At 44.8% G+C, this 13,635-nt stretch overlaps 1 protein-coding gene across 3 annotated transcripts in view; it reads right to left on the bottom strand.

Annotated features, from left to right (window-relative positions):
• Positions 1–12,867, bottom strand: part of PDE8B (phosphodiesterase 8B) — a 75,877-nt gene extending 63,010 nt beyond the window's left edge. For 2 of the 3 annotated variants that reach the window (XM_052670190.1, XM_052670191.1), the window contains exon 1: positions 6,542–6,902. In XM_052670190.1, coding sequence (XP_052526150.1) covers positions 6,542–6,823 — 282 coding nt within the window. In that variant the 5' untranslated portion in view covers positions 6,824–6,902. Of the gene's footprint in view, positions 1–6,541; positions 6,903–12,756 lie in introns of those variants that run through there. The other variant, XM_052670192.1, reaches the window with a different exon arrangement.
• Between the last annotated feature and the right edge of the window lie 768 nt (positions 12,868–13,635).

The following is a 13,635-nucleotide window of genomic DNA, read 5'->3' as shown; positions in this document are numbered from 1 at the left end:
GACCGCGTGCCATTGGTAAGTATACCAATATTTTCATTAAAATGGCTGTAAAATAAGAAGGAATCAGACACTGCTCCTCCAAAAATAAATAAGTTGTAATTAAATCTAACAGGTTAAAGCACCACATGCAAACTGGCTATGAGCACAGTTTGTCCCAGGCTTATGAACAGCTGTTCAATAGCTTGTTTTCTAATAGCTACGATGTTTCAAAGCTCCCTTCTGCCCATTTCATCTCATTCCCCTACCTGGCAGTGGACCTAGTGGACATGGCAGACTCTGCCAATGCATAGTCTCTCAGTTAACGGCCATTTCTTTGGATTTCTCATTTAAATCTAATTTTGTAATGTTTAGGCACATGATCACACTATGTAAACTCACAGGAACCAGGAAGAAACAGTGTTTCTGTGGAATCCCTGTAGACCTGCTTGGGATTTGGTCTGCGGTTGTAGCGGCCGTATCTCTGCAATTTCTGCTCCTCCCTTCCATGCTATGAAACCACCTGATTCTGGCCTGAATTTCCCATTCCCCCTTTAGAAAGAATGTTGTCATTTTAAGAGGCAATAGGAATCCAGGGCAAGAAATCAACAAATTGTGAATTTACAAAATTAGTTTTGTACTTTCAAAGGAATAACTCAAATTATTATCAAGAGTTTCATACTTGAAACTGCCTCTAAAGTAGCACCTTTTAGCTGATGGAATAAGTTCTTAGTTCTACTTCTATATTGAAGATACAAAATATTTGGCACCTGATAGGCAAATCAATAGGTTGAAATACATAGGATTCTTTTTGATCAGTTTTCCAGAGTAATCCTCTCTTCACAGAAGCTGAGGAAACCTAAAGGAACAGAATATCATTAATGCATTTTTTTCTTTTACAGCTGTCAATATGGGTGAGAAAGAAGCATATGAATAAGTGGATGCAGAAGGCTGAAGCAGTGGCTGACACAAATGGTTGGCCTGTGAGGGAACATGAGCTGGTCCAGCTGCTTTTCTCACATGAAGAGAGTTACCTGCACTAGGCAGTGCCTCCAAAAGGCTTTGCAGCATTCTGACTCACTCAGAGGTAATAGTGTGCCTTCCCTCTCACAGAAGCAAAGGTGGTTCAAGGTCCAGAAGCCCACAGCACCGCAGTGTTTTGGGGAGAAGCAGGAGCTCCTACAGTATGAGCACATTGTACTTCATGGCCTGTAAGAACTGCCCCCAAACACCATCCCACAGAGCAGGGAGGCACAGCCAGCTGCTGCAGCCCCGCAAGACAGGTGTCTTGCTGGGCTAGAAATGCAGCTCCTAAACTGGGCCAGAGGGAGACAGCAACACACAAGAGATCACTGCATAGCACTCACTGCTGCAAACTCATGTCCTCCACCACAACACAGTGCACTTTAAACACACATGCTGCATGCCACAATGCGCTCTATGCTTATTTATGCATCTGTAAAGGCAACAGTTGATTTTCTGAAGCTACAACCTTGCTACCATTGACTTATTTTGAAGTCCAGAAAATTCTGGGCCTTGGTTACCATGACAACGATCCCCTAAAAGAGGCAAACTGCTACACTACAAAACACTTCACATGCTATCTCCTAGCAACCACACAGGTACATAGAGCCTTCGTCAAAGGAAATTTCAGAAAAGTTACACGTACATTAAAGAAACAACTACAAGTTTCACATACAATGTGCATCCTTCACTTTGGGCTTCACTAAATAAGCCTGTTACTGAGACAAAGACAAAGAGCCGTTGGGAAAGGAGGAGAGATCAACAGGTAGCCAGGAAATACAAGCAGAGAATGGTCTACAAAAATAAAATACCCTGAAATCTGGCAGCACCACAGTTGACATCAGAGGAAAATGCAGCCCAAAGCATGGCTGCTTTTTCATTCCTGCCTCCACATTGCATCTGCCTCATTACTCACTCTTACCAATTCTTATTCCGCTGAGTGTGCAGCTACCTGATCTAGGACCACTCATACCCATGGAACTAGAAGAGGTACAGCAATCTGCCTGAAATAAAACACCGAGAAGTTGAAAGACCCTCAAGAGGATTAAGCACAGCTGAGAGTCTGGCACCTCAACACTCATTACAGCAATAGGGCAAAGTAATGATGGACGTAGAGAAGCCACCTGTAAGGAAGGGTTTGTGTTAGCTGTTTGGCACATTTGCTCTGGGTTAGAGTACCTACAGAGCAGGTGTGAGGTTTAGTTGTACAGCTAAAACTGCTGAGTTACTTCACTTTCTAAACCAATCCACCACTGTTAGTGCATAGCTTGCCAGGTTATTCCTCTCCTCAAGGAGAGAAGAGGGGAAATGATGCACCCACTTTCTGTATGACACCTTAGCAATTATAAAGCACACAGAAATTGAAAGATATCAACTTATCAACTTATCAACTGTTACCTTCTACATTCCAAGTGCATTATTCTCAGGATGTACTGCATAAGGTCTTAGTTTGCATTATTTCTTTAACCTGTGTGGTCAGTTTGAAATCCCTCTTCTCTGCATTTAGTGCTGTCAAGGAGTATTAGAAATTGACAAATGATCCAAATCAGGCTCCTCAAACAATAAAGCCTCAGACTCTTGTTTTGCACATAGCAAATGGTACGAAGTAGGAAATAGGTGCTACTGTTACTTGGTTACTTTGGGCTCTGAAAGACTTATGGGGGTGCAGTCATCCTGAGATGATTTTTGGTTCCTTGTCCAAATGATTGAGTCAAATTGATCTCTTTCAGTTTTACAACACATTTCCTATACCAGCTAAGGAAAAAGGAAACAAATAAACAAAAAACAAGCATGCTAGAAATGTCTATCACCTAAAATAGTTCTGGAAGTCCAGAGTGCTGTTTGCCAAATTTAACCTATCAGACTGCTCTTTTTTATTTGCCAAGCAGCTTATTATTTTCTGATGACACTGTTTTCTCCATTCTGTAACACTTCAGTCTACACACTTCCACAGTCAGCACGTAAGAGCACAACTAAAGCACCTGTTAAGGAATGAAAAGGAATGAAAAGGTCAAATACGGAGCAGAAAATCTTTGCCAAAATCATTTCAGTATGCTGATATAGGAAGTCTGGGCTTAGTCCAAGAAAAGCACTTCTCAACTAGCAACCTTTTTTATGGGAAGAGTTGTTCCAGCCAGAACCTCTCACAGAACCACCTGGGCTAAATTGAAAATAGCCTGCACTGTCTCATAGTTTCAGCATACCAATACTTATCAGATTGCCCCTAATTTTCATTTCCCAGCTCTGCAGTCCCACAGTATGTTCAAGAGAACTATGATGTCTTAGATGTCAAATCAAGTTGTGAACTGATTGTCACACTGAGTGTTGTCTACAGCTTTGTTTTTCAAGCTTACTGTTTCTAACACGTCCCATGTTCTACAGAATGTATTACCAGCCAGTAGTTACACAGTAGTACAGTTTAAACAAAACAAGAAGTGCTGGCAGTGCAGTACAGATTTTTTGCACTCTTTGACATGATATTTCTGTAAAAAGAAGAAAAATACATTAGATCAAGGCAGTGTACAGCACTGCATTTCACCAGGGTCTGTGGACCTCAGGGCCGGCACTGTCTGTACCTGGGTTTCTGAGTATTCTCCATAGCACTTAGAAGTCCTCGGATTTGTAACCGACAACTACATCATTTCTGATATTTCCCAATAAAATAAAACACAAATAAGTAAATCAGAAAAGCTAGGTGCATGATATATTAAGGAGGGTCATCTTACCTGTGCTTTTACATCAGAACTTAGAATCATAGAATCATAGGATTGTTCAAGTTGGAAAAGACCTTAAGGACTGAGTCCAACCACAACCTAACCATACTACCCTAACTGACAACCCTCCACTAAATCATGTCCCAAGCACCGCATCCAAACAGTTTTTAAACACATCCAGGGATGGTGACTCAACCACCTCCCTGGGAGCCTATTCCAGTGCTTAACAACCCTTTCTGCAAAGAAGTGTTTCCTGATATCCAACCTAAACTTATCCTGGTGCAACTTGAGGTCATTTCCCTCACCTGTTACCTGTCACCAGTGAGAAGAGACCAGCCCCGCTCTTGCTGTAAGCACCTTTCAGATATTGGAAGAGAGCAATAAGGTCTCCTTTCATGATCTAATACTAGAGATACTGGTCCATTCGATTTCTTATTATTCCTGAGCTTTGCTTTTGTTTTGATATGAAAATGCTTGAAAATTGTCAAAAGCTTTGGAGGTTCACAAACACGTTTTGCTCTTCCACAAAGAAGCTTCCTGTCATTTCAAGAAGAGGATAAAGTAATTCTCTTTCAAAGTCAATGAAAGACTGAGGAGTTGTTTGTTTGTTTTGCTTTCCCATTTGTTGCTATGTTTTAGTGATAAGAGTTGTAAAACTTGTTTGTTCTTGCAGTCTTCTGGCCAATGCTTACGTACTATAGTGTGTATAGTATGTGTATAGCGTGTATAGAAGTGTCCATCTATGCACAAACTTTTGCTCAAGATCTGTACTGGCTGTAATAAAAATATGCATTTGCATTCTTTAAGTCCCACAGAGGAAATACTTAATTATCTTTTCCAATCACCATAGAAATGTCCAAGACGCCGTTTCTACTTGCTGAACAGCTGGTATATTTGCACTTGAAAACTGGTGATATTTAGACAATGGATCAAGCAACTATTATTCACTTAGTCATCTCATACTCAATGTTAGCCTTCAGTTAAGCAAATTAAGTGCATCTTATCTTTATAAAGGCCAATGAAAGGTTTGAGATGTTAATAGTTTGCTGCCATGAGGCTGTTTGCTTTGTTTACAAGTAGGATTTGGTGTTGCAGTCAACTCATCACAGAAGACTATATCTACTGTCTGCAGTGATATGATGCAGTAAGTAAATTATGATTATCAGTTGGCCATAGCTAATACATAAAGCATGTGTTTTATCAAGAATTAAACATGGGCAAGGGATGGCAGTTTTTCACTTCAGTGCTTGCACATAAATATTTTAGTAGTACAGCGTATGACTGGAAACCTCAAATTGGGGGTCCTATTTCAAATTATGATTCAGACTCATCTTACACAATCTATTGTCTCTATCATCTATAATACTCAGCAAGTCCCCTTAACTTCTCTATCAGAGAAGTTTACTATTACTTTGCTTTTGTGATAGTTCTGTAATATTCGGACCTTATTTTGGTCACAAAAGAACCTATTATCCCAGAGGAAATAGTACAAGGAATGATGGAAAAAATGGGGAGCTCTGACTTGGTTTTAAAATGACAAAAAATGTTTTACAGATCTTAATGCACGTATGATGGAAACATTTCCATCATACTGTATCATTGGAGCAGTTCTTAACTGAATAGAAGCACCATCTCCCTGAGCATAGGTCCCCACGCTTGTGCAAAACACTGAAGCAATGACATCTGGGTGCCAATTACAAAGCTGAGAAACATCTGAAATACTCTCACTTCTGACAACCAGAAAGCTGTCAAGTACATTTGCTTACAAGAGTGCATGGTGTAACAGTAAAAAGGTAAACAAAGTATAAACAATCCCTAAGAACAAAAAATGGTATTGCCACTTTAAGAACCTCCTTCCAAATTTCAACTTAAAGAATTGTGCAATAATTTCTAATTTGCACAACTATTTTATTTTGCATTTTGAAGAGTTGTAGTTGACCTCACAAAGCATCCCACTGTGAGTAGAAAAAAAAAAAATCAACAAATCTATTTATTTATTTATTTATTTATTAACTTTGTGGATTGAAGTGGATTCAGTTGCTCTGGTTATTTTTTTTTTTATTTTTTTTTCCCCCTGTGACCTAACCTACGTTTTCATTAGATGTTTTCTGATTTTTTTTTTTTTTTAATTACAGAGTATATTTTAAGTTCACCTCATCTCCTAATTTCTTAATTATAGCCGAGTATAGAATCTATTTAATCCCAGAGAACAACTTTAAGGCACGATACCTGTCTTTATTAATACGAGTGAGGAGGCGCACCCTGGGGCGCTTCTGCGATCACCACACCGCTTGTTTTGTGAGCAAGTTTTGGAGCGGGGCGACGCTGCAAAACAGAACCCTACAGGGAACTCGCAGGGAAACCAGTGCCCCACGACGCCGGCAGCACGCGCTGGGTCAGTGCAGCATCCCGGAGCAGCGCCTTGTCCGCCCGCTCTCCGCCGAACCGCCGGCCGCTGCCGCAGACGCTCCAGCTCGGAGCGGAGCCGGCAGACGGCCGCTGTCCGCCCGCTGCCAGAGGCCCGCGGCTGCCGGCCGTGCGGATGAGGACGGCTGAGCTCCTACGGACGGCAGCAGCTCATTCCGACCGACAGAGAAATGGAAGAGCTCAGCTTCCAGGAGGCGCGTTTCTCCCAAGAGGAACCAACCCTGCGGACCTCTCCCGGACCTCTCCCCGCCACCCACCGCAGCCGCCGGAGCAGCCCTTCCCCTGCGGCCGCGCAGCTCTCCACCCCGGGGCTCTGCAGGCGGGCAGGGAGCGGTGAGTCAGCGGGACAGCTGCACCCCAGCGCCGAGCGGCTCTCCCACCGCGCTCCGCTCGGCGCTCACCTTGAGGCTGGCGCTGCCGGTCTGGGTCTCCGCCTCGATGCCGCAGCAGCGCGGCGCCCTGGGCTCCCTGCGGCGGGGGCCGGAGCAGGGCGGCGGCTGCCGGCTCTGGTAGGCGAGGACGGCGGGGATGGAGTCGGCCGCGTCGCTCTTGACGAAGAGGCCGTGCAGTGTGGAGGCACCCTGCGAGACGGTGGTGGTCTGGTGGGGGGAATTGGACTCGTCCGAGTCCCGGCAGTAAATCACGCCGCTCTGCGAGACGTGGATGCTGGGCGCGCAGCCCATCCCGTCCCCGCCCCGCTCCGCTCACCGCCGGCCGCAGCCCGCTCCCACCTGCCGCCCGCCCGGGCTGCAGGGCCGCCGCCCTGCGCCGCGCTGCCCGTGGCGCCACCCCCTGCCACCGCCCAGCCTGCAGCTCTGCCCCGGCCGCTCCGCTCGTTCGGCACCCACCTCGCCCGCAACGCCCCCCTGCCGTCGCCGCGCCCGCCCGGCGGAGCGAGGCCGCCCCACGGCTCTCAGCGCTCTCTCGCCTCGTCCGGTCCCCCCGGCCCCGTTCCGTCAACTCGCTTTGCTAGAGAAAGGTCTCTAAAGTGCTTCTACAGAAAAATCCGACTGTGCTCACTTCTCTTAGCCATTGGTAAGCAAGTGTCAGTTATTTTGTGTGACTGCAGGTACGAGCTCGGAGCCACACAGCATCTACCGCAGGTGTGGGAAGAAGACCAGGACTGCTCAACGGCTGTGAATGCTGCTTTTCAGTCAGAGCTCAGAGCTGCCCTTGCAGCCTCAGCTTGTATGCCCAGTAAGTACCAGCCCCTGCAGCCAGTCCCAGAGACCGTCAGGCTCAGTCTGGCAGTGATCTGCACACCTCCTCGACTTCCTACAGTGAAAGTGCACACAAGGTGTAAAGCTAACCACAGTTCTTAAGCCTTTGCTACATTTTAGTTTAAACTCCTCTGTTTTCCATGACATTTTATAAATCCTTCAAGAACTGGTGCTGTCATCCAGCCTCTATGTTTACTGCCTAATGCAGCATTTACCCAACATTGTTACCAAACAGTATGTCTGTATACATCTTTCCACTCCTTGGAGCATCTCTTGATATTTGATATCACTCATCCCCCCTCCAGTTTTTAATAAGCATTGTAAATACGGTAGAAACATGAAGAATGACTGGTATAAGTACTGTGATGCCAAACAGCATGCTTTAAGCTTTTCATTTCACTTCCTAGTACTCCAAAAGGAGTCCCGTGGTGATCGGAGACCAGTTCATTCATTGCCACAGGAGTGATGGCTTCACAGACAAAATGCCTCAGCACAGGAAGGCTGCTTTGTCTTCTGCTGGTGCCAATCAATTCCATGCGTCATTGCGGCAATATGAACACTCAGTCATCCATCAAGCACCAGCCTGAGATTACCAACCTATAGGACAAATTATGGCTTTACCAGAGAGAGCCTGTCTGTGCTGGTCCTAGCAAACACATTTCTCTCACTAGTTTTTTCCCCACTTGTCTAAGTTCACAAAGTTGTGGCTCATGTCCTGCACATACTGCATGTTTGCAGTACTGCCCTACTGACGGCTGTCTTTGACAACCAATGTGAAACCAGGCTTGGTTGTGAGTGAAACAAAGAGAACAATGCCTTATCCTCCAATTCATTGGTGTAGCTGTTGTTGCTGCTTAGGCTGCAGTTCTGGGTGAGATCTTTCAGTCTACCAGATCCTAATACACTTAGCTGCAGACGAACATGTCCTGCAAAGTCCATAGGATGGATTGGTGGGCTGAGGCCAGAGGTTCAACGAGACCATGTGCTGGGTCCTGCACTTTGGTCACAGAAACCCCACTCATTGCTACAGGTTTGTAGCAGAGTGGCTGGAAAGCTGCATGGAGGAAAAGGGTCTAGGGGTTCTAGTTGACAGCTGGCTGAGCATGAGCCAGTAGTGTGCCCAGGTGGCCAAGAAAACCAATGGCATGCTGACATGTATCAAAATAGCGTTGTCAGCAGGAGCAGGTGATTGCTCCTATGTACTCTGCCCTGGTGAGACTACATCTTGAGTACTGCATTCATTTTTGGGCCCCTCACTACAAGAAGGACATCGAGGCCCTGGAGCATGTCAAGAAAAGAAGGGTCTGGAGCACAAGACCTATGGGGAGTGGCTGAGGGAACAGTGATTGTCCAGACTGCAGAAAAGAAGGCTCAGGAGAAACCTTATCACTCTCTACAGCTTTCTGAAGGGAGGCTGTAGTGAGCTGGGATTTGGCCTCTTCTCCCAGGTAACGAGATAAGAGGGAATGTCTTCAAGTTGCACCAGTTGAGGTTCAAGTTGGATATTAGGAAAAATTTCTTCTCAGAAAGAATGGTCAGGTGCTGGAATGGCTGCCCATGGAGGTGGAAGAATCACCAGTCTTGGAGGTGCTCAAGAAACATGGAGAGGTAGAGGGGCATGGTTCAATGAGCATGGTGGGAATGGGCTGATGGTTGCACTAGATAATCTTAGAGGTTTTTTCCAACTTTAATGATTCTTTGATTCTATGAATTGAGCAACGAGTCCATTTTTTGCACTATATCATAGTTCTTCCTCATTTTAGTGTTATTATACTGAAGAACTAACCTTTCTTTAATTAATGGGAAACATAAGCTTAGCATCTGAATTACTTTCTGTGGGTCACACCAAAGATTTAGAACAGAATGAGGATCATCCCACATGAAATCCATACATGAACTGTAAATGAAGTGTCCCAAAAAGACCCCTGAGAATTGCTGGCTATTTAGGTTGAGACTTAGTTAATAAAAAAGAATGTGGAGTAAACTGTATTTTGACTTCAAAGATGTCACATCACATCTAGATTATGCGCTCAGCTATTTGCAGTCCATTTCTTCAGATAGATTCACTGTTATTTCATCAGACAGGGAATACTTAGGTTTCCATAGCTTCCCAATACTCAACATTCTATATTGTTCTTACTGAGCTCTGTCACAATTTTGCTATTTATTTTAGACAGCATTGCAGGCATTTGCCCGTTCTTATGTGGACTTCCTTTGTCTGGACATGATATTTGCCAGAAATTTAATCGTAGGAATAGAGCGTAAGTCACACGTCTGGAAAATTTTGACTAAATGCAACTGTTGAGTACCTCTCCCTGTTCTGTTCTACTGATTTTTGGTTAATGGGGAAGAACTGCCACTGAAGGAATAAAGTTGCCTGTGCAGAGTGCCAGAATGCTTGAGAGGAGGGAAGGCTGCAGGACAGAGAAATACATGGACAGCCAAAAGGCAGTAGAAAGGAGAGTCACTTGCTGCTTCATCTGACAACAGGAGGAACTTTGAGGAATGGAACATGCGAGTGATGACAGGTATGAGCAGAGGGTGAGGCAAAGTAAGTGAATGCAGAGGAATAGGATGACTGTCTGCAGCTGGAACAGGTGAAGAAATGGAGAGGCAGGTTAAAGAATCTCTTCTAATATTGTTATTTTTGCTGCATCTTGCCTGTGAGAAGACAGCCATAGATTTACTGAACAGGGCAGAGAGGGAATGTATAACACACACACATACATCCTTGTACCATGTCTTATGGCTTACTTATCCTGACTTATGTTCACTAACATGGAAGGTTTTATTCTAAATAGCATGTGCTAATTCAACCAGGAACCTCTCCAGCAGGGACAGGTAAGGTACTGACGCAGATTCTGCCCTCAGAATTGTGTATTTCATATGGCCTCAGCATTTAGTCAGTGCATCCAGTCACTGGAAGATATGCACCCATTTTTTCACTATTAAAGATTCTTCACTGGCTTTAGTTGCAACTATACAATAAATTTTACACTGTACAGGAAACCAGTTTCTTACAGGACAAATTTCAGCTTTAAGTGTACTAGTGATTCTGGAAGATGTCAGTGGAACATCTGTATAACTTTGTCTATTTTTCCAGTATCCAGTATCCAAGAGATACACACTCTCTATGGCATTTACACCTGCAAATCCCCCCATAATGAGGAAAATATACTCCTCCAAACTTTGTATCCCTTCCAAATTGAGTCACAGGCTTCACTCTGACCTCACTATTAACCCCGTGCTACAAGTAGGTTGGTAAGCTATTGGAAATGACATCTGCAAGTCTGAGTTCACTGCAGTAAGAATGTACTACTTCAGAGATCACACTTTACAGAAAATCTCATACTTCACAGCCAGCTTCTGATGACAGTTACCTCTGTTCGCGTTTCTTTTACTGTAAACCAGTTTAAGAAGGTACAAATTAGCTTCTATATCTAAAAAAATTTACTGGGCACTGAGGAGGCTCAACAGTTTCTCAGTCCTTTCATATTGGTCCAATGGATTTCAAAACTACACTAAAAACTAACATGCATGCCCATATGGGAGCAAAGTAAATACCTAAATATTAATTTAAATTAGTCAGACTACATGCTGTGTTCATAACTCAAAATAGATGTGAAGAAAAAATCATGGCAGCTAGAATGAAAGCCTTCTATGCATACCTCCATTTTGTTGAAAACAAAACAACTGACCAAACCAAAACAAGAAAAAACACAGCTCTGTAATAACAAATTATCAAATGCTTATCTCATGCTTTTACTCACTGACAATATAAGAAATGATGTTACTTGAAAAAAAAGGAAGATGTTAAATACAAGAGTGAGGGCTATTTCTTCTGCCTGAGGAAGAGCAGAATGTATCTTTCAGCCCACAACTGTGTGATGATTCTCACATGAGTGTAAACAAGAGTAACTCACTGCAAGCAAATAGTTTCTTTCAGTTCGTCTAGAAAGCAAAATCAAGTCCTGTATTTCTTTTCTCTGCTCAAAACTCCTCTATTTCGTAACTTCAAAAAAATAATGCTGTGACTTCATTTTTCTTAAGTTTATTACATGTTTGTATACTAAATTCTGTGTTTAAATACTAAATTCTATGAGTACTATGAATAAATATCACACTACAATAATATCCTTTTAGGCAGGTACCGCTCAAACTGAATGGTTTTGCTGGGATGATCACACTGTAAAACTTATAAGCAAATTTGGTCTTCTTTCACAGGCATATTTGACTAGCTTGGACTATAGCAGCTACCTCAGTTTTTACCAGAAGTACATAGAATACTTTGCCTGATGGATATTTTGCAAGTGGGAAGACTGAGTCACAGAGAAGTCCAGTACTAAAACTACTCAAGGGAGCAGAGCTGAAGAGGGAGCCCAGAGCATTTGCCCTTCCACTAGCAGCCTGTGTCAATGTAAGTACTGCTTGGCACAGAACGCAGAAAGGCAGGGGCCCTCCTTTCTCTTCACTTCTAGCTCTTCCTGCAGAAGCGAGGCAGGGCTGCACTTCCCACCTCCCCACATCTGCAGCTGTTTCTCTCCCCTGGGGCAGGTAAATGTGCAGTCCTGGGCTTTTGCACCTCGCTGCTGACAGGGGTGGAATTGCAAGCCATAGTCTGCCTCAGAGTACTCTGGGATGCAGATTACCTCCAGGAGACAACCTGCAGTTGTTTTCTGCAGTTGTTTTCCCTAAAATGGGCTAACACAGCACTGTACTTCAACACGTTCTTGAGAGACACAGATATCTTATGACTCTGAACAGGAAAATTAACGTATAGAAACATAGATACATGTTTTGGTCACTTGCACTGCCATTATGTATTACTGTTAATCCCCTCAAGGAGCAGAACTCTGGGCAGCACGCTGGTCAGATGCCAGCAGTCATAAGCAAAATTTGTAGGGCAACAGTGATCACACCACATTTACGAAGCCTAAATGTCTCCTGCTCTCCATCAAGCCCTTTGGTTTGCTTCAGAATAGGAGTGAACCACGTACTTCACAGCACTTAGAGTCAAAAAGATCAGTCTGCAGTTCCCATAGCACCACCGAAAAGTCCCCCAGCAACACTTCATTTCCTCATCATCATCTTGTTGCAACTACAGTAACACAACTGTTCCCCTTTGATTTATTGTTGCATAGGAATTTTTGCACAGCAAATATGGCTCTGGTGGTGAAAGCATTTGGCTCTGCACATGAAGCACTGCTGAACGCAACGCCCGGCGAGCCGAGCTGCCCTGGACGGGCCCAGGCTTCATCCGCAGCAGACACACCTCCACCTGGACCCGCTGCACCGGTCCCGGCCAGCTCTGACCTCCCCGCTCCCCAGACTCAGGAGACCCGCAGGCTGCCCGCCGGCCCAAACCAGCCGGAGAGAGGAGCCCCTTCTCTTCTCACCTCCCTGCCGGGCTCTGCCGACAGCCTCGGCGCGTTCATCCTCCGAGGAGCGGGCTGCAGTTGGAGCGGGAGCAGCGCGGCCGTCCGACCCGCACAGGTGAGCGGGGCGGGTCCCACCGCCGGCACCACCCCGGGGCCGGGCCGCGCAGCCCCCGCCGCTCCCACGGGACGGAGGTGAAGCCGGCTGCTCCGCGCCTCCAGCCCGCGCCCTGTTCTGTTCGTTTCATGATCCGCACGGGAATGTTTAGAATGGGGAAACTAAAATGCATCGGGAGCTGGGTTTGCTTCAGTGTGTCAGCAGTTATGTAGCCTTTGGAAAAAGGCAAATCCTTTCCGCCCCTCAAGAGAGAGTAAATCTGTCCGTGGAGCAGATTGCCTGTGTCCAGCGATATCTAGGGTCCTCAGGTAAAATCCAGCCTCTTAGTCAAAGAGATGGAGAACAAACACCCCGGGGTTAAGAGAGGGTAGCGTTACCCTGACCTTGGGCAAATCACAAACGTCAGATATGTGACCCAAGACATGCTGCAAAGTGTATTTTCATCTTTGTGATACTCCAGTTTGCAACAAGTGCCACATTGGTGGAATGCATTCCCTTGGGAATGATATCTTTGGGCTCGACTGGACTTAATTGTCTCATGTCATTGCTCTTTCCTTCAAGATTCAAAAGCAGTATGTTGCTATTTTCCATTTTGGACAAATTTTCCATTTTCCATTACTGATTCTTGGTACTTCATTACCACGGTTAATACTGTTGTTGCTCTACAGTGCCTCAACAAGTGAGCTGTACAGGAAGCTCAGCAAACAAAACAGAAAAAAATCTCTACACCAAAAGAGTCAAAGATTTCCATACAAGACAGAGGAGAGCCACTGAGTGTCACA

This window comes from Tympanuchus pallidicinctus, unplaced genomic scaffold (assembly GCF_026119805.1).
Source record: "Tympanuchus pallidicinctus isolate F22 unplaced genomic scaffold, pur_lepc_1.0 scaffold9, whole genome shotgun sequence".
Classification (NCBI taxonomy): domain Eukaryota; kingdom Metazoa; phylum Chordata; class Aves; order Galliformes; family Phasianidae; genus Tympanuchus; species Tympanuchus pallidicinctus.
Note: the sequence above shows the minus strand (reverse complement) of the source record. Positions and strands in the feature narration are given on the sequence as shown.